Source organism: Cyprinus carpio, chromosome A5 (assembly GCF_018340385.1).
Source record: "Cyprinus carpio isolate SPL01 chromosome A5, ASM1834038v1, whole genome shotgun sequence".
NCBI lineage: Eukaryota > Metazoa > Chordata > Actinopteri > Cypriniformes > Cyprinidae > Cyprinus > Cyprinus carpio.
The window spans coordinates 32,364,736-32,386,786 of NC_056576.1; the positions used below are offsets into that span (position 1 = coordinate 32,364,736).

The 22,051-nt window shown below is 36.1% G+C and overlaps 1 protein-coding gene and 1 pseudogene across 2 annotated transcripts; one reads left to right on the forward strand and one right to left on the reverse strand.

The window, feature by feature from the left end:
- Positions 1–3,148: 3,148 nt before the first annotated feature.
- Positions 3,149–16,941, reverse strand: LOC109071210 (transmembrane protein 248-like). 2 transcript variants are annotated; one of them, XM_019087695.2, is made up of 7 exons: positions 16,693–16,941; positions 12,799–12,957; positions 10,202–10,487; positions 8,848–8,998; positions 5,722–5,905; positions 4,530–4,673; positions 3,149–4,368 (listed from the first exon to the last, which is right to left on the reverse strand). In XM_019087695.2, exons 1-7 carry the CDS (start codon positions 16,693–16,695, stop codon positions 4,348–4,350), a joined length of 948 nt encoding a protein of 315 aa, XP_018943240.2. In that variant the 5' UTR covers positions 16,696–16,941; the 3' UTR covers positions 3,149–4,347. The 2 variants fall into 2 exon arrangements, with proteins under 2 accessions (XP_018943240.2, XP_042612868.1); XM_042756934.1 differs by lacking the exon at positions 3,149–4,368 and having other exon boundaries at positions 4,524–4,673.
- A 91-nt stretch (positions 16,942–17,032) lies between these two features.
- Positions 17,033–21,659, forward strand: LOC109071207 (annotated as a pseudogene).
- Positions 21,660–22,051: the final 392 nt, after the last annotated feature.

The following is a 22,051-nucleotide window of genomic DNA, read 5'->3' on the forward strand; positions in this document are numbered from 1 at the left end:
CACGTGTGTACTTTATTTATTTGTTTATTTATTTTAATAAGAGAGACTATCTTTGTGTTAAAACTAAACACAAAAATACAGTCAACGTCAAAAGGGCGTCTGTTGTCACTTTGGGTAGGATGTGAAACAAAATACAGAGACGCCAGGTGCAGCGGTGCAGAACATATAACCAGTTTAGTTTTTAACTAAATTTCGTTATTAATAAGTCACCGACCAACCTGGAAATATTGGAGCACAAACAAACTGTGGGCATCTGTGAATTGCTACCTGCCAAGAGGCCTGTGTCTCTCCTGGGTATCTTAGCAACAGGCACTTCTGAAAAAGTACAGGCAACACACACACACACACACACACACACACACACACACACAGGAGCAGGAAAAACCACTGATCTATAAAACGCAATTTGCAATCCAGTCATTATATAGATCAGCGGGGAAAACATACTTGGGAAGCAGCATGCTCTGCCACCGATAATATCGGTATTCGAGAAAAGAGAAAAAACAGATGTACAGTTTGTGAGAGAGTTTCTTGTTCAGACGTCTAAACATAAACAACAGACAATGTGCTTCTCCTGAGGTGGGATCTTACTATTCAAACATATCTGTCAAACGTTTGAGTGAATGTATGTTTATCAATCTTAATTGTTTGAATCTATAATGCAAATATATAAATGGAAGTTGAAACTCTAACTCAGGGCAGGCCAAGCAATATACAACATCCAGATATGCTAAATATGATATATAGTAAATCTTTAACACATATTTTAATATTGCGAACATATTGGAGAGACTGTTTGTTTGTTTGTTTTGTTTTGTTTTACAGAAATATTTAAAGACTACCAGAATAAATAAATACAAATAAATTTCAAACCAAACTTTATATTCATCAAAGATTCTTGATGAAATGTATTGCACAGTTATGGTTTTCAAGATTGATAATAAAAGGTCCAATTCAGCTTATGATTTCTGAAGGATCATGTGACACTGAAGACTGCAGTAATAACTACTGAAAATTTTAGCTTTGACATCACAGGAATAAATGACATTTTAAAATATATATTTAAAAAACTGTCATTTGAAAATGTAATAATATTTCATAATAATCACGTTTTACTGTATTTTTGATCATGTCAGTGCAGCTTTGAGATTTTTTTCAAAACATTAAAGAATCGTGTGTGTGTTTTAAGCTGTGGTTTTGAATGTTTCTTAAAATGTATGATTGTTGTGAAAATTATTATTCAAACAACATTTTAATTTCACCATATTTTAGCTATTGTAAAAACAAGTTAACACAATAAAACCACACTGTAATACATTAAAAAGTAGACTTTAAATGAAAAGATAAAGACAAGGGTATTTTTTCATAAATTTCTATTATATTGTATTTTTTTTTTTTTTTTTATTGATTAATATTTATTAAATATTTATTGATCGAAAAAATTGATTGATTTTTTTTTTGAGTGAATGTATTTATTTTAATTTTTTCTGTACGAATTGTAATGTGTTTTATAGTTTTATTGTTTACATTTGAAAATCAGTTTCAACATGCCAAAACATTTTTTTTTTTTTTTTTTTTTGGTCAATATCAGTGGAAATGTTCAATAGCTGTTTTCAGTCTAATTTTTTACATTACACCTCTACAAACTAAATCCCAGCATGAGACATAAAAAAGTGTGACAAGTGCACAGTTACAACAATAAGTCACTTAAATTAAAAAAAACTATTTGACACGTATATTGTTGCTTATTCATCCGATAAAGTAGAAAGTAAATGCTGAAATGTCAAGCTCTCATTCCTCAGGTAAACCAGCTGCGGCAGCCATCAGATCTGTTATTGACAGAAAACACAATTAGTTACGCCCAGATGGTCTTCAACAGAATGGAGTGCATCCGTCATGCCCTCCACACAAAACCAACCACTTCAGTTTATAACACGCTCTCTGCTTCTAGCAAACTGAGAATACTTTGCTTTCCATTTTCCACTAATGGATGTCACATTGTTTTATTATTAACCTTGATCTAGTAGATTAGTCAAATAACAATATTAGATTAAATTAGCGTTATCATGAAGCAAGAAAAAAACCTGAACCATGAAATTGGTCTTTAATAAGACAAAACACCAACGACATGAAGTCAGTGTTATCTCAGATTTTATTCAGCAAAGCATGTGCCTACAATATCCTACAAACAGAACAAAAACAGAGGGATTGTCCTCATACAAACAGGTCAGCAGGTAAAACATTTACAATCATGCATCATGACGAGTCGAAGGGCTCGTGACGCCTCTCGCCAACACGAGGGAACTGGCGAGAGTGTGCGCCGCAAGTTAAGACAAGGAAAGGACCTTCTACCACTTTACAAATACACTTCACTCAAATGCTGCGAGCCCAAAGGAAGGACGAGGGGAAGATCAATATGATCTGAGCATCAGACAGCATCCGTGGAATTCGTTGTCATTTTCCATTGTCCTCCAGCAGCACTGAAAGGCCAACTTTAATGATCACAGAAATTATGCATTATGAAGCAGAATGCTCTCACAATCAGAAAGGCTCCTTCAGACATCAGAACGGTTTGAACTGATCTCACGATCCCAAAAAGAAACTAGACATGACCAAATGTCTCAAAAAAAGTCCAAACACAGTTAAATGTACAAATGCAAGATATTGCTATTCAAAGAGGTTTCAAAGCATGTAATCATTTTCTTGAAAATCTATCAAACTAGTTATTGTAGGATGGATTTGGCGTGTTCGCTCTAATACATCAACAGATAAAGCACAAGTGAATTCCACTCTTCCCCAACCAATACTGATGTTTTGACTGTACGTAAGGTTTTATTTCAATTTAAAATGAATACAGTAGGTTGAACCAAAGGAGGAAATGGGTCTTAAATATAAAAGACAGTGAGGTGAACATGGGTGACAGTGCAAAGGCACATTAGTGGTTTGATGCTTGTTTATTATGGGCTTTAATATAGGGCGAAAGAAGGGGAGTGCTGATGAGCTGTTGATGATTGAGTTTTGGAGGTTAAGTGGTTAAGCAAGTCATGATGGAAAAATGCATTCGTCGATAAAGAGCAGTGAAACTTTGTAGGTGGAGAGGACCAAATAGAAGCTTGAACTAGACAGAATGGAGGAGGAAAGCACTCTCTTGTTATATGTCTCATGCGATATGATGATGATATGCATGTCATTGGGTGGAAATGAAAACCTAATGACAATAAGAATAACAAAATAAGATTTGGAAGGCAAAAAGACAGGTCAGACATTGCACTAAGATTTAAAAAAAAAACATGCGTATCAAATGAGGCATGAAACAAAACAATAAAAAAAGGCAACACATTGGATGGTAGAGAAAGGTTACAAATGGTTTTTTAAAAACAAAACTGGAAAACGAAGACCGGTAATGTGATTACAAAAAATATCTACAGTAATGATTTACATTTTTTAAACTACAATGTTAAATGTACAAGAGACTGATAATTTGCTGATTTTACAAATACATTCATTTGAAGTGTTCAGAAACATGAAGCCAAAGCCATTAATCATTGTGTTAATTCAGATTTCAACAAACAAATCCATCGATCCAAGAGCAGGCGTCTTATCTCGACTCACTAACACGGTGACATTCAGAGTAAGATGTTTTATGTTTTTATTTGCTTTTAAGAGGAATTTAATCAAGCGCTGTGTCAACTTCCACTCAGGTATCTCATTCAGACATGTTTACAATAAAACCACAGTGGGTTCCGATGATAAAAGCAGCGTGTCATACAGAAGTCAGCGGTTATCTCTAGTAGAACTCGTCCAAAGATCACGGTACATGGCAGAGATCCACACATCTTCCTGTCCTCAAAGAGGAATCAAAAGATACCACTGCAGAATCTGCACTGGACACATATGAAAGGGTTGGCTAAGACAAAGAGACGAGAGGAATGACAAGGCAAAGGTCACTTCCAGAGAAATCAAACAGGAAGGGTTTTGATCAAGAACACAAAGAGCGAGCGTGAAAAGAGATCGGATTTAGTGGAGGTGATATTGCCCATCTGAACATCTCTAGTCAGTCACTGTCCTCTGTTGATACGGGATATACTGAACATATAGAGGATGGCACAGGGTGCAGGGGGAAGCTCAGGCAGACTGCTTCTGTACTGAATTAAGAGTCCTATAATTATTTACACAGTAGATACAGGCACTTAAAAATCTTTGGTTGGAGTGTCCCAACATTGCAGAGTAATGCATTCACAGAGCTTTTTTTTTTTGCACCCTTCTCCTGGGTTCAGTAGGCAACATGTAGTTTTCTCACTTCCCTTTCCGATATGCTTCGGTTCAGATGTCCACCTTCAAGCCCATTTATCCCGCAGACAAGGACACCTGTGTGAAAAACAGGCACTTTTTGAATTCAGCTAGTGCACTTGTTTGTTGTGAGCTGGATGACGACATCATGTCAGCAAATGCACAACTTCTCTACTAGACTGAGTTTAACTTTAACTAGCAGACTAATCACACAGATCATCTCATAGACCAAGTCATACCTTTTCTGGACAGAAATCTGGGTTGTTCTGTCGAACTTTGCCTGGCCTGCCCTTGATGACTGCATAGCAGAACATTGTGATGACCATCACAAACAGGAAGTAGCTGGTGTGCATGAGGTGTAGGTTAATGAGAGAGCGATCGTCCTATCGGGAAAGAGAGTGCACGCTTGAATTGTAGTGAGGATATGACAACTTACACAACACAACTTGCCTCTGTGTTAAAGTTTACAAAAAATGTATAAATCAAAAAAGTGATATCACTTTTTAATACAGGTATATTATACCGGGAATAAAAAAGTATACATTTACAAATCAATTAATAAAATATAGGGTAAATAGCAGGTGAAATAAAAAAAATAAATAAATTAAGAGACTGGGTCATGTGCTTGTCTGTGCAGAACTCACCAGCACTATGCTATCATTTTCATCTGACAAATTCAAAGATTTCTATTTAAAGCAATATAAGAAGTAGTAGAATATATATAATATATATATATTATATATATATATAATATATTTTTTTATACATTTATACTTTTATATATAAACTTCTTTTTACATTTTACTTTACATTTACTAAGTGTTCAATACGACCCTCCAACTGATTTATTCAATTCATGGGTTTAGGCATTATTTACACATGATAGACACAATGGATTATTTTGATTTTGGACTATCGTTAGAATCTGCTGTAAATAATGATGTGCTATTTTCCACGATCTGAGCATGTTTCATGAAATGACAAGGATAAAAACCATGTGAAAGTTATAACATAAGCCCCTTTCACACATACAGTCTTTACTGGTAAATTACCGGTGAATTAATATTAAGAGATCATGTGTGAGCAGGACCTTTTCAAAAATACTGGTAAATTTGTTCTGGCAATTGACTGGTATAAGAAGTTGTAACATTACCAGTAAATTACCAGTTACAGAGATTAACAGTATGAGAGTATGAGCTGATGTGAGATGTCTACTCTGGGCCAATCATAAACATTCGGACTCGATAAAGCAACAACAACATGTAAAAAGATGATAGACAATTAATTCAACTGAAACCTTTTCAATACAATCAAATTTGTGTGTTGCTAAGTGGTTGCTAGGCGTTTTTGTCTGCTATACATTAGTACTGTTCTTTCACAAGACATTTAAAAATTACACAGATGTTTTAATATCATTGCTGAAACACTCACATCTGGAACGATGACAGTGAGCTTGGGATTCAGTGTGTGATATACTTTCCCAATGGCACCTTTGTAACACCAGAACGGGTTGTACTCCTGTGTGTACTTCGTGTCTGAATCTCGTGCTGTGGTGAAAATCTTGTACCAGGAAGTGGCATTGCTGTAGGTCTCTGGGACACAGTGAGGCGGCTGCCTGCAGAGGATTATCAAAACTAGGCATGAATTAATCATTCTAGATGAAGGAAACTCCAATTAGGACCCTTAAAATAAAAACTAGCCTCAGTTATGCAACACAAAACTGCACTATGCTGCACGTCTACTATGTGCCCTCTGTGTATGTTCTTTTTGTTTTGGATTTCTGGGTCAGTTAAAGGAATAGTTTCCCCCAAAAATGTAATTTTGCATTAACTCACCCTCAGGCCATCCAAGATGTAGGTGACTTTTTCCTTCAGTAGAACAGTAAAAGAACATTTTTAGCTGAACCATGGTGATTCAAAAAATGCAAGTCAGTAGCTACTGGCACTTAAGAGTAAAAAACAAAAGCATATCAGGCAAGACAAAATTAATACCTGTGACTCCTCCTGACAATATATTGAGGTGCGATTAAGCGAAACGATTGGTCTGTACAAGAAAAATAACATTCAAAACATTATTACTTGAAATTCATAGCCTCCGTGAGCAGGTTCTTTCAGACAGTTTGCTTCAATGAACTGGTTCAAATAACTGATTCACCAGTTTGTTTACGTAATCATGCAATGTCACATATAAGCAATTATATTACTAAAACACCCAATAATGATATGAAATGTGGATGTTTTACATGTCTAAAGCATATAAAGTGAATAAACTAGTCTTAATCACCTTACCCTTTTTACATTAACTATGAGAAACCATAAAACTTTCATTTCTCCTCTTCATTTGAGTGTTAGTTTCATACATGCTTGTATCATCAACTCAGTTTTTTCAGTTCGAGTAACTTGTAGATCTGTGCTGCTCGAGCTGCAAATTGTTTCAGATGGTTCAGTCCAATTTGGTGAACTGGTTCATCCAGTTCACTTTAAAGAACCGGTTCAAAACAATGATTCGTTTGGGAACTGGACATCACTCCAGATGGTTTCCCTGAGGCTATAGATTAATATGGCAATGGTTGTAAATAATCTTCAGTTTTCTCACACAGATCAATCGTTTTGCTTCATTAGACCTCAATATATCGGCAGGAGCCACAGGTATTAATTTCGTCTGACCTGTGTATGCTTTTTTGACTCAAGTGCCGGAAGCCATTGACTTGCATTTTATAAATCACCAAGGACCATGGTTTAAACTTCATATAAAAAAAAATTCTTTACTGCTCTACTAAAGAAAACAAGCTAGGCTACATCTTAGATGACCTGAGAGTGAGTTAATTAACAGCAAATTTTGGGGTGATTTATCCCTTTAAACACTCATTTCGGATGTCTTAGTTGCTCAGCACACACAAAAAATAAATAATTTACAGAGAAAATACACAGATACACAGAACCTATGGCAAAAAGCCCATATATTTTCAAAAAGCCCATCATACCAGGCATATTATAGAGAACTAAAACATGCATATCCACTATATATAAAATTTTATTATTTTAACTTTTTTTAATTTATCCACATCTACTTATCTGGCTCAACGTACAGTGAACGAAAGCTTTCCTTCTGAATGCTAGAACAAATATTACTAATATTTACTAATATTACTAAAATCTTCCAGCATCCCTGCAACCCCACACAGGGCTTTGCTTTGACCTTCGCAAAGGCAAATCAGTCATTCATTGTCAGAGTAAAAAAAGTTACTTGTCCGGGGGAAAAAAAAAGAGGTTTTTTTTGCCGCATATGTAATTTATTCTGAAGCAACAGTCTCATCAGTGCTCTATCAGGTATTACTTTAATCGGCATATTTGTGATATTGCCTTAAATTGATTGCTGTTACACTTTTTAACTTTATGAAGGACAATATTTTCCTAACCTGATTAAATGTACATGTCACCATTTACGTCAAATTCTTAAATTTGATCAATACATTAAGTTAGAATAATAAGACACTTTATAGTTAAGTTTAAGTTAAGTATACCACTGCAGAGGAAACACAGAAGCTGCATCGAAAGTGCCATTTAGATGTATTTACTCAGACTGTTTAATGAAGATAAGAGGTTCCATAAATTAATTTACTCAAAATTGCAGATGCATAAATAATGTTATTAGATTAATGTTTTACTCTTTTGACATACAAATATGAAACGTTGGAAAAATGCAATGATACTTTTAAATATAAAATTAAACCACCAGTAGGTGGCGGCAAGTCACTGTCTTAATGAGTGAATCATTGATTCAACCGATTCGTTCAAACGGCTGATTCATTCAATAAATTAAGTCTTTATGAATAGCTCACTGAATCATTGACTCATTCAAAACTGCTGAATCATTAAGTAACAAACACTGTTGTGTGTTGGCTCAGAGATGCACGACTGTTCTGCTGTGTTTCAGATTAGAACTATTTTCATTAGCGAAATGGAGCAAAAACGATCAATAATGTGTCTAAAATGGAAGTCAGTTAATATTACTTGTTTATTGAACTAAAGTAGTATAAAATCAATATCACATTTGCAATCATGCTGAAAGTCGGAAAAACATCACTCTTGGTCATGTGATGTTGCATATATTATGTAGAATAGTTTTTTTTTTTTCTACCGCAGTATGTTTGCTCATGTTTGTTTCTTTGTGTGTGCTGTTGCGCTTATAGTTTTGATTTCTCCGCGTGTCAGACAGACTGCACGATCCTCAACTGATGCAAACTTGATACTGTCAATACATTATCCGTTATTAGTCACCGTTTACACTGAAAGTAATAAAATCTGAATCATTCTCGCCAAAGTTTCCGTGCTGCCCTAGTTATTGTTTGTTATTAATAATTTTAATCAGGTTACTTGTCCGGTTGGGCAAGTACAATTCTCTTTTACTTGCCCCTTCACAGAATCCACTTGTCCCGGACAAGCGTTAATATCGACCCCTGACAGAAGACAAGTGGACAGACATCCTGATATAGAAGTAAAAAATATGCACAAAAAAATTTGAGGTGATTTGGGAGATGTTTGTATGGACACTTACACTGTGACTGGGAAGACATTACTTGCTGCTGTGATGGTCAGACAGGTGCTGAAGACCATCTGCTCACAACGACCATGCAGAACGCAGTCATCTGAGTTCCAGGCTACCGGCAGAGTGAAAGTGATGTTCATCTCTTCATGGGCCTCTCTGCCTTTAATGACAAACACACCCACACAGTGTCAGCATGTTCTGCAAAACAAAGGGAGCTTAGAAGTGCCTGCAAGTGATATCTAGAAGGTATTCAGCTTGGCCTCTCTCCCACTGTTATCCCTTTGTTCACAATGGACCATTGTTTTAACTGGACTACATTCAGCCACAACACCAGTAGAGAGGGGGAAAAAAAAACATCACAGTGCCGACTTTCCAATCTGATCTGTTTAACTAACATAGACAAGGCCAACAAGGCTGAATTCTGCTTAAAATTCCTAAATATGCTCATTGTGAATTTCACTACAGCAGTCTAGGGCTTTCTCCTTTGAGAACAAATATAATGTTATCATAATATGTCATACATTACTATTCAAATATGAGGTTAGTAAGATCAATGAAATTAATGTGATGACATTTGTTACAAAAGATTTTCAAGTTATAAAAATTTCCATTTCAAATAAATGCTGTTCTTTCAAACTTTGTTCATCAAATAAATGCAGCCTCGTTGAGCATAATAGACATTTATACATCATACGGCATAACAGACATCCATGAATGCCTTTTCAGCTAATAAAGTACAGCCGACAACACAACGTGTAACAAAGATGTCTGGGTTTGTGTTTTTCTCTAGAGGGAGAGGAAAAATATAAAAATATGATCTCAATCACAAAATGCTGTATGCCACAGAGAAGGTGCCATTGCTGTTTTACATATAAATTTGAATCAGAAAGTTAAGTTCACGTCCTGTGGGTCAAGACACAATTTCATGATGGTGCAGCAGACACAGCATAAGGAAGAGATGGGCCAGTATGATAACTTTCTAACTGATTTGCATCCGGAAAATGTATTTTCCTCACATACCCGTTAGCCAGACGGATTTTATTTTTAGCATGATTTCAACTGAATTAGATAAATATATCTATGATTTCAGAATGTTATTTAAACATAAGTGTGCTTTAATGGTCTTTCCCTACTGAAGGATATAACTGTACACATTCAAACATAGGTAGTCTCCAATCAAGGAACTGCAAACTTCTTAGTGCACAGTACAAATATGCAAGTGGGGAAACAGTCTATGTGAAAAACAGCAAAAAAAAAAGCTGGTAAAATCAATGACCCCATGGAGGTGTGTTAACATATGGCACACGTCCAAGTTAAATTTCCACCAAAAACCCACACTCAGGGAAAAAAAATAGAGACATACCAGCAAGGCCAACTTGCTGCCCAAGCACACTGGCATAAAGGTGGGTAATATTGCGTGAGTAGCCCCCAAATGGCCTCAGCGGATCCAGTGTCAATGTGATGGGCACAGAGATGTTGATCAGACCCAGGTCCTCCAGCAGGGGTGGTGACTGGGTGCTGGATCGCGTTTGACTGCTGGTCACTGTGCTCTCTGGAGTGATGGACTCATTCAAGCTGTGCTTGAGGGTCTCGTTTTCTGAGATGCAAAAGTCAATCTCGTTGAATCGGAGAAGGAAGGTGTTCCAATCCTAGAAGGAGAAAAAAAAAAAAAAAAAAGTTTACAAAAGTGATCAATTCCAATGTGAAGTTTATCTCCAGCATTTCCTGATCAATATTAATGCCCAGGCAACCATGCATTCTCATACCTGTATGTCTACTGCAGTGTTGTCATTATTAACTAAAACTATTTAAAAACACAAAGCTGAAATAAATCACAACATAATTTTAGATTATATTTTTAAAGAAATTGAAATTAAGTGTTTATTTAAACAATCTTGTTTCAATTGTCTTTCCCCACTAAATAATATAGCTGTACATATTCAAATGTATATGGTTTCCCATCAAGGACCTGCAAACTTCTTATAGTAGAAATCATTTTCGGTAACGGAAATAAAATATAATATAATTAGTAAAAAAAAAAAAAAAAAAAAAAGAAATGTTGCTTGATGATTAATTAAAATAAACGAAAAATAAAATTTCTAAAACTAAAACTGAAATAAAATGAAAATGAAGCTATACAGGTCCTTCTCAAAAAATGTGCATATTGTGAAAAAGTTCATTATTTTCCATAATGTAATGATAAAAATTAAACTTTCATATATTTTAAATAAATTGCACACCAACTGAAATATTTCAGGTTTTTTATTGTTTTAATACTGATGATTTTTGGCATACAGCTATCATTGAAAACCCCAAAATTCCTATCTTCAAAAAATAAAGCATATTTCATCCGAAATGAAAATAAAAAAAAAAAGTTTATTTAATACAAAAAAAGTCAATCTTCAAATAATTATGTTTCTCTTTATGCACTCAATATCTTGGTCGGGAATCCTTTTTCTTGCTTCAAAAGGCAATCAGCCTGTGGCACTGCTGAGGTGTTATGGAGGCCCAGGATGCTTCGATAGCGGCCTTAAGCTCATCCAGAGTGTTGGGTCTTGCGTCTCTCAACTTTCTCTTCACAATATCCCACAGATTCTCTATGGGGTTCAGGTCAGGAGAGTTGGCAGGGCCAATTGAGCACAGTAATACCATGGTCAGTAAACCATTTACCAGTGGTTTTGGCACTGTGAGCAGGTGCCAGGTCGTGCTGAAAAACGGAATCTTCATCTCCATAAAGCTTTTTCAGCAGATGGAAGCATGAAGTGCTCAAAAAATCTCCTGATAGCTAGCTGCATTGACCCTGGCCTTGATTAAAACACAGTGACCAACACCAGCAGCTGACATGGCACCCCAGACCATCACTGACTGTGGGTACTTGACACTGGACTTCAGGCATTTTTGGCATTCTCCCCAGGACTCTGGCACCTTGATTTCCAAATGACATGCAAAATTTGCTTTCATCCGAAAAAAAAAGTACTTTTGGACCACTGAGCCAAAAGTCCAGTTGCTGCTTCTCTGTAGCCCAGGTCAGGCGCTTCTCTGCCGCTGTTTTTCTGGGTAAAAAAGCAAGCGCCTGTGCACGGTGGCTCTGGATGTTTCTACTCCAGACTCAGTCCACTGCTTCCGCAGGTCCCCCAAGGTCTGGAATCGGTCCTTTCTCCACAATCTTCCTCAGGGGGTCCCGGTCACCTCTTCTCGTTGTGCAGCGTTTTTTGCCACACTTTTTCCTTTCCCACAGACTTCCCACTGAGGTGCCCTTGATTACAGCACTCTGGGAACAGCCTATTCGTTCAGAAATTTCTTTCTGTGTCTTACCCTCTGCTTGAGGGTGTCAATGATGGCCTTCTGGACAGCAGTCAGGTCGGCAAACAGTCTTACCCCCATGATTGCGGTTTTGAGTAAATGAACCAGGCTGGGAGTTTTTAAAAGCCTCAGGAATCTTTTGCAGGTGTTTAGAGTTAATTAGTTGGGTTCAGATGATTAGGTTAATAGCTCGTTTAGAGAACCTTTTCATGATTTTTTGAGATAGGAATTTTGGGGTTTTTCATGAGCTGTATGCCAGAAATCATCAGTATTAAAACAATAAAAGACCTGAAATATTTCAGTTGGTGTGCAATGCTGTGAATCTATATGAAAGTTTAATTTTTATCATTACATTATGGAAAATAATGAACTTTTTCACAATATGCTAATATTTTGAGAAGGACCTGTATATAGAATTATAAAAATTACATTACAGAAATAGTAAAATTACATTACTAAAACTTAAATTATGATTAAAATGAAAACAAAGAATAAAAGGTTTATTCAAAATATCAATAAATACTACTAATTATTATTATTTCTCTTTATTTAAAATAATCCCTTTATTTAAAATAATCTTTATTTAATTATTACATTCTCAAGTATTTTCAAAGGTTCACAGCTCACACATTTGAGCTAAACCAAGTTATTTCCTACCTCAGTCATTTCAGGTGATTTAATCTCCTTGATCTTAAAGAAGTATCCTATAGTGAGGAAAGCGATAGCCACAGCACTGACGCTGACCATAAAAATGACCAGCGGTGGACGGCTACTTATGTAGATCTTTAGATTCTCCAATGGATTCAACAACACCACCTGCAATAAAAGGAAAAAGAAGTCTCTCAAGTTTAGGGAAACTTTCACCTACATCAACACTGGCATCGAGTTTACTAGCACTGAATCACACACCAGTAAATTTCAATTAATCTCTGTTATCTTCTGAATAAAAACCGGTTTGTGTTCTTAATCCTACCTGTAAGACACAAAAGTTTGCTAAGCACTTACATATGGCTCCAAGTCAATATTTGGGTCTTATTAGTTAATTTGTTCTTTCTTTACTTCAGTGTATTACAAGAGCTGAACTGTGAAGTTTCACAACTTGCATTACAGTCATTAAGACACATGTACATACTTAAACACTAGTCAATGGCAGATCTCGATTCTAAGTCTTGCTTCTGAAGCACAATATCAACATATCAACAAGCATTAACCAGTACAAAATCAAATATTATTTCAGCTAAAAAATAATTAGAGGACTATAACGAAATTTTGTTGAAAACAACCAGATATACTGTCAAACAGTTTAGGGTAGAAATGCAAGCAGAAACGACACACCCCACACACATACTAGAACAAGCTCAAACAAACAACGGTTGAATGACTCAACAAAAAGAGTAAGGAGACAATACTATCATCTACATCTTGCCACTGTCAAGAAACCTCTTTTCATTCTTCTTTAACTTGCAGAAGCAAAAGTGTGGCATGGATCGCAAGCTCAGTATGCAACATATGTAACACAGCCACACATTATCATGCTGAAGCATACATTTCCATTCTAAGGCCTGTATTTTGAATATGAAAACAGAAATCACCAACGTCAACAATCTATCATTTTTTCTTTTAAATATTGGACCCAAATTTTTCTTGTGATATTAAGTTCCAATAATGGTTCTTGGACGTACATTCTTCATTATATGATCTCCTCAATATTTAATTTAATTCAGTGTGACGTATAATTATACACATATATTTTGTGAAAAAAAAAATCATAAAAATGGTTTGAAGCGCAACATAGTTTTACAGTTTACTGCACGTTGGTATCTATGTAAGTTTATGAGCAACATAGTTTTACAGTTTACTGCACGTTGGTATCTATGTAAGTTTATATAATTATGGCCTAATTTTTTATATATATGGCAGATTTATGATTACATTTTTGACAGATGTAATTGAAGGGTTTGTTCACCTGCTGTTTAAGTGTTTGTTAGCTATGTTTGTATGTTTATTGCCATAATGTTAATAAAATCCTCTTGAAGTGAAGCGATGTGTTTATGTAAGAAAAATATCCATATTTAAAACTTCATAAACCGTAATCTCTAGTTTCCGCTAACTGTCGTATGCACGTTCACGAGACAGTGGCGTCCCAGTGTATGACATAGACGTAGCCTAAGCTCCCGTGAGAAGTGACCAATGCAGAAGCACAGAGGAGAGAGCAAAACAAAAGACCGCTCATGAATTTGTTGTACAAAATGAGGATTAATGTATGACATAGAATAATTTCAGTTTATAAAGTTTTTATTTTTTTTCTTACACAAACTATATCCATATCATGGGGATAATTTTCATTTTGACCGGGTCAACTAAGCATATATTTCATTTTTGGGTCAGCTAGGTTATACCTTTAAACAGTCTGTGTAAAGACCTTTTACAAGAATTTCATAAATAGCACCTCTGAGGTTCTATATTTGTTGTATAACCAGAAATGATCTCAAGAATTGACAACACACTGTTGAGGGAAGTATTTTTACAAATATTTCTTCCTCATAAGTTCATAAGCAGTAAAGGAATCTTAAAGAATCAGAAGAGTCTAACTAGCATTTTTTCATATACAAAAAAAATATTAATTCTTATTAATAATTCTCTCTTTTTTATTAAGGTATGTTTACTGTGCAATTGTCTTGGGTTCTTTTTCATTGTGTTGGAATATGTATATGGTATTTTATGTTTCTGTAGTTATTTACTCGTTATTTAATAGTTATTTACTGTAGTTAATTATAAATAATTTTTGTTTATGTGGTTATTTGATGGTTATTTATTATTTATTTGCTGTTGTTAATTATATAGTTCATGGTGACCATGTCTGCCAGTCTTAGAAGTCACCATGAAATCAAAATTGACAATTCTTATTTAATGGCCCAGGCACCCTATTCTTATTCTTCTCCAAAGTGAAAAACTCACAAAACCGGTGAAAATTTGAAATATGATATGGCTTTCAGAATTGGGCGTGGCAAAATGGCTCGATAGCAACACCTATAATCACCTACGTGTACGGAATTTGGTACATGCATGTAATGTCCCAATACCTACAAAAAAGGATCTTGGAGCAAAGTCCTAAACGCAACAGGAAGTCATCCATTTTGAATTTCCTCAACGATTTTTTTGCCATTTCCTACAGTTTTAATCCGATCATCTTTAGATTTGACGGTGAGGCCTTTGTGATGCTTAATTGTGAAGATCTTGAGTTGTTGTTGAAGGGTGTGTCCCTGGCGCCCTGACAGATTTCAATGTTTCGCCATGAAACAGGAAGTTGCTGTAACTCAGGCATACAATGTCTGATCTACCCCAAACTTCACATATTTGATAAGAGTCCTGTCCTGAAAACATGCCCATGCTCAGTTGTAGTCAAAGGGCCAGATGCTGCCAACTGGAAGTGACATGTTTTATACTGTAACAAACTCCTCTCAAAGATATAATGACATCATTATAGTTGGTCAGTCTGAAGGTCTTTGCGACGTTAAATTGCGAAGATCTTGAGTTTTCGTTAATGGGCGTGTCCGTGGCAGCCTAACAAAGTCCGATGTTTCACTATGAAAAATTACGCTGTTGATAAGACTCCTGGCCTGAAGAGATCTACATGCCCATTTTCACTTATAGTCATAGCGCCCTCTGCTGGCAACAGGAAATGACTGAAACCGAAATATCCTGAAATATGCAATGTCCAATCTGCTCCAAATTTCTTGTTTGGTAAGAGTCCTGGCCTGAAGACATCTAAAGGCCAATATTCAGTTATTGTCATAGTGCCACCAGGAAGTTTGGCACATATAAATGACTTTGACATACCTCCTTTATTTACCACTTTAAATGCATATTGCCTAACCTGGTTTCCTGAGCCCACCGGGTGGGGGTGGCCCTTTCAATGCTGCATGCAGCATTAATTTTTTTATGGAATTTCGCTGTGTTAAACTGATTTCTGCACTCACATCTTGGCAACAGACCTGTATTTGGAAGGGAAGTATTTTTACAAACATTTCTTACTCATAAGTAATACAGGAATCGTTAATATGCCAGAATCATCATGAAGAAGGATTCGCATCCCTGTTTTAACAGACAGGGATCTAATCGGCAGGTACACTCGGTTATGCTTCCTTGGCGTGTATCATATTTGCTCACAGACGGTCTTATTAGACTGTCGATGCTGGCCCGAATCTCTCGACCTCTTAGTCATAATCTGCAGCTCATATCGAGCTGTCAATTCTACACGACGGCTGTGTGTCAAACTCCAGTGAGCTATCTATCAAGGACGTACTTGTGGAGCATCACTGGCGGGTCTGTTACAGCTATAAATGTAGTAAAGGCAGGCTACTCGCTATGTTTTGACACACAGTCGACATCCAGCTGCGATCTGAACGTCACGTATTAATGCTCTCATAAAAACAGCTCAACAAGCAACGCGAGCAACTATGCGGCTAGGTCGTTTACAACCATCCCCAACCACACAAATACGACCTGTTAAGCGATTAACTTAAAACAAACTGGAAATCTCAAACTCACCATTTTGCCCCCGCGAGTGTGAACGACAGCTCCAAGCGGCTAACGCTAACAGACTCGAGCCTAACGGGCCTGAGCGACAAACACACAGATGACAGCGGTATAAGAGTGCACAACACTCCTTCCCATTATTTGCAGGTGCGCTATAGTCTCAAAACACGGTTTTAGGCTGCTTTTGCGTCTATAGCGAGCAGCTGCTTGACGGAAACTGGCTGTAGATGTTTTCTGTGTTTAGGAAACAGCCGAACCAATCGCGTTACTTTCACTTCTCTACGCACGCCCCACGCACGCCCCGCGCACGCGAGGCGGGGCTTAGCGCAAGTAGAAATCCTGTCATTGGCTTATGTAACACTACGAAGGCTGTGATTGGACGGTTCACCTGTCAATTACGCTGATCGCTGACTGGTGTTGAAATGTGGCGGGCAGCAATAAAAAGTGATGAAGATGTCTCCTAATATGTAAAGACACCCAGAAGAACCCTGATGTGAAGAACATAAATGCGTGTTGATGGGTTTTCTAGCCATCTGGTGAGAAGATCAAGTATTTTGTTTATTAGATGTTTAACGTAGCGTTCTTATTATCTCTTGTTTATTAACTTTGTTGTCGATTGTGTTCTTAAACTCTGTCTAGGGAGTCATGGTGATCTTGAGAGAAGGGACCTGCCCTGGAATAAACGAGGAATTCATTAAGGCTTTACAGGCAGAGGATATCAAAACAGGTGTTGACAATGATCATCACACTCATAGCAACATGTAGTTTGAGTTCATTTCGTCCTTACTAAACTAACAAGATGTACTATAGTAGCTTTTAGGAGGTTAAACCATCTACCACAGTAATATCTTATTTAATATGTAAAATATAATAATAATAATAATGCTTTTAGGAGGTTAAACCATCTACCACAGTAATATCTTATTTAATATGTAAAATATAATAATAATAATAATTGTGTGTGTGTGTGTGTGCAGTATATGTTTGATGTAATTTGTATGTTACTGCTTTTGTAGTTATTACAGGGTTAAAAAATTTTTTTGCATAATAATAATAATAATAAAGATTTTTAACATTTTGATAAAGAATTACAGGGTTAAAAAATTAAGATTGATTATTTATTTTGTTTCCCATTGAATTGGATAAATAATGAGTTATTAATTTGATGTATTCTTAAAATTGACTAAAGAAACCCGTACAAGTACCATAAAAGAATTCCATATGTAATATGAGATATATTCTTAGTCTTCTGGAGCCATATGATAGCTTCGATAACAACAACAGCATTTATTGGCCAGGTAGGGCTGCACAATTAATCAAATTTCTAATTGCGCTTACAATTATGGATGCCATAAGCGGCAATTAATCTTAAAAGTTTTGTTATTCTGCATGCTTTAGATATGTTTTTTCTTTCTACATGTCATCTTAGAGGGATACTACATCCCAAAATGAAAATTTTGTCATTAATCACTTACCTCCATGTCATTCCAAACCCATAAAAGCTCTGTTCGTCTTCGGAACACAAATTAAGATATTTTGGATGACTGTCCCATAGACTGCCAAATAAGTAACAGTGTCAAGGTCCATAAAAGGTATGAAAGTCATCAGACACTGGCAATCTGGGTTATATGAAGCAATGGGAACACTTTTTGTAAGCGAAGAAAACAAAAATAACGACTTTTTTCAATAATTCCTTTGTCGGCAGTCTCCTCTGTGTCTCTCATTATCACCGTATGCTGTGTATGCTCTTCTGTATCATCCACGCCACAAGGAGGCGCTGTTTTGTTTCAAATCAAAGTTAAATGCACGTAGAATGCAGAATGTTAAATGCAGTGCATCCTTGTGGCCAATGATTGTAGTGTCATCAGCAAATTTTAAAAGCTTGACCATAGAATCTGAGGAAGTACAGTCATTCATATAAATAGAAAATAACAGCGGGGACAGCACGCACCCTTGAGGGGCACCAATACTGAGGGTGCTTGTTCTAGATGTAAATACCAGCGGTTTGGAATGGCATGCATGAATACTGAGAGGACTATTCACTGAAGTACTGTTGCTGCTCAAGCACTATTGCCCATTGTGGGATTAATGTTTCTTTACTCCATAACTGCCTGTGCCCTTGTAATAATACATGTATAATTCTTTCAGTTGAGGACTTTGTCTCATGTAACCCAAAAGAACTTGCACAAAAGTGTTCATTGTCTTACAAGGTATGTGGAATGACTTCGTTTTTAGTGTGCCAGTTTTCTTATTTCAGCTAACGCCTATTCATGCCTCACCTTTATTTACCTCTATCCATCACAAAGACAGTGTAACTAAACAAAGTTAACTGACTAAAAACTGTCCATGTTATCTTTTAGGCTGTAGTAGCTGTTCGGCGTGTGCTCTTGGCTCAGTACACAGCTTTTGCCATCTCCGGAGCTGATCTCTATGAGGAGCTCTGGAGCTCCACAGCAATATTGTCCACCGGCAATACCAGGTCCCACACATATGTGGGGGATTCATAATATAATATAATTTAATATAGAATAGAATAGTGTGGGGTCAGTATATATATTTTTTGAAAATAATTAATACTTTTATTTAGCAAGTAAACATTAAATTGATGAAGTGACTGTAAATAAATGAATGATGTTACAGAATATTTCTATTCAAATTAAATGCTGTTCTGTGGATCTTTAAATTTATCCTGAAAATGTTTTAAAAATGCAAAATCCGCATATTAGACACTGAAGACTGGAGCAATTATGCTGAAAATTCAGCTTTGCCATTACAGTAAATTACATTTACTGTACATTACATTTAAAATGTATTAAAATATAAAACAGTTGGTTTAAATTGTAATATTATTAATATGACTGGTTTTACTGTACTTGTGATCAAATAAATGCAGCATAAGATAATTAAAATTAAAATTTTTAAATTAAAGTTATTTAAAAATCTTACTGATCCCAAAATTTTGAATGGTAGTGCATTCTGTATGTATGTATTTTGTATTAAGGCTCTGTGCAAAACTGTGCTGTTTTGTCTTAAGTTTGGATAAGCTGTTGGATTCCGGGCTGTACATAGGGGAAATAACTGAATTGACAGGAAGTCCAGGGAGCGGGAAAACACAGGTGTTCTTTTGTTCTGGAAACTCTTCTTAGTCTCTTGGTCCTGCTCTACAATTTCAAAATCCAGCCTGCTTTTATAACCTGTTAGGGTTGGGTGGACAAATGGGTGAGTGTTCAATAATGCTCTGTCACTCTCTCAATCAATTTGTAGGTGTGTTTTAGTGTTGCAGTTAATATATGCCACCAGCTGAAGCAGACTGTGTTTTACATTGACACAAAAGGGGGTATGTGTGCAAACCGACTACTTCAGACGCTACAATCCAACCCCCCTAATATGGAGGAGCAGGTGATGAGTGTAATTTTTTTAGTAGTGCTTGCTACGGCAAGTATCATCATGTTGTTTGTTCAGCTATTGCTAGTGAACAGCATTTGTGCCAATGTTGATCCCTTTAAACTATATTGTATTGTACCATACTGTGCTACAGAAGTTATGTCCTTTCCTTTTCAATATATTGATGGAGGCACTTCAAAAAATCAAGGTGTTCAGAGTATTTGATGTATTCTCTTTGCTCTAATGTCTTCAAACTCTGAGATAGAATGGCCTTCAGAAGGCAAGTATTATTCTGTGTAAAGGTCGGTTGATGTAATTGGTTATTTGTTACAGAACTCTTGAATGTGCCCTAGGCGTCTGTTGGAGGTGGTTCAGTCAAAGCGCTGATGGTGGATTCAGTCTCTGCTGTGCTCTCATCCATGCTCGGAGGGAAATAGAATGAGGGTATTTGTTTACAGTATTGCATAATACTCTATCATAATGTTCTGCTCTAATTAGCATCTTACGCATTAGATGTCACAGTACTGCTGCTTTGCATCAGTTATGTTCTTGCTGATGCAAGTTGCTGGAGAGCTGAAGATGATCGCCAAAGACTTCAACATTGCTGTACTGGTATGCATCTTTCTATTTCCTGTTAGGGAAAACCTGGAAATATTACCGAATTTTAAAATGGTTGGTCCAGACCTGGAAGAGCGAAGAGGAAAAAAAAAAATATATATCTATATATAATTTTTTTTCCCCAAAAAAATATTTAATCACTTTGAAGTTGCTTATTGTGAATGTTGTTTATGTGATTTTTGTGGTTTTTGTAGAATTGTGCACATTGTAGATCTTGTAGTGAACAATTCATCCATCTTGATGTTTCTTTTGTCATTTTGTAAAAAAAAATATTTTTTTAAGTTTAGTCTGCTGAAATCCTGCTCCTTTCTTGTAAAAAAAAAAAGTTTTTTTTAAGTTTAGTCTACCTCCATCCACAACTGTTTGATAGAAGTCACCACCCTACAGTTTTTCTTTTTCTATAATCCATTTGATTTGGATGTCACAATATGGAAGATGCTACACCTGTTTCATCACAACTTTGAAAATCCTGAGACAGTAATTACAAATGGATAAATCCACTGATCTAGCTTGTTGCATGTTTCTCATAGTGACTGTCCTTTGTAATAAAAACTGATATGGTGAAATCTTGCATTCGAGGTGACAAATTGTGTGACCAAATATGGAAATGGGCATTTGAAGGCTGGACTAGGACAGTCATGGAGTCATGTGCCGCACACTCGTGTGCTCCTGCAGAGAATAGAGGGTGCAGAGACTTCATCATTACGAACCGCAACTCTGACGAAATCATCACGCCAGGTGGTTTTGGTCAAAATTGTCTTGATTTTCAAGGATAACCCAATAGAGTCTTTACTTAGTGAAAACACATGGAACATTACTTCTACTTACTGATGTTTTTTCTCTATCATCTTCAGGCTTGTCATCTGGTAGAGGAGTTTGATCTTTGTCACTGGTCTGAAGAGAGGAGAACCTCTATTTCAGGCAAGAGGAAACTAGAGGAAAGAAGTAAACCTTGACAAAGTTCCAGATGTTTTTTCTATGGGTGTGATTTTGATTTCAAAGTCTATATAGGAGGTATATTTAGAGTCAGTGTAAATATGTTTATTATTCCTACGAAAAGTTTCTGTTGTGATCAAAAAAAAACAGAAGTGATAAGAAATGATTATATATTTTTTTACGAAATGTCCTGTTTAATGAAGTCAAAAAATACTTGCATTCTTTTTCTTGTTAAAAACATTTGGATAATGTTGCAACCTTTTTATTTTCTAAATTAAAGTGGGAAATGAGTATCTTGTTTTCTTCAGTACCAAAAGTAAAAATGAAGCCCACTAACCATTTTCAATGGAAAAACATACATTTTTTGCCCTATTCTGCATCTCACCTCTGTGTGTCAGTATAACTCCAAAAATTACTGAATGTACCTCCCTGA

Bases quoted from the DNA above. Each gene is read 5' to 3' on its own strand.
- LOC109071210 (XM_019087695.2), bottom strand. The intron at 10,488-12,798 runs GTAGGAAATAAC...TTCTCCTTCTAG, and splicing joins AATCACCTGAAATGACTGAG to GATTGGAACACCTTCCTTCT. The intron at 4,369-4,529 runs GTATGACTTGGT...TTTTTCACACAG, and splicing joins CAGATTTCTGTCCAGAAAAG to GTGTCCTTGTCTGCGGGATA.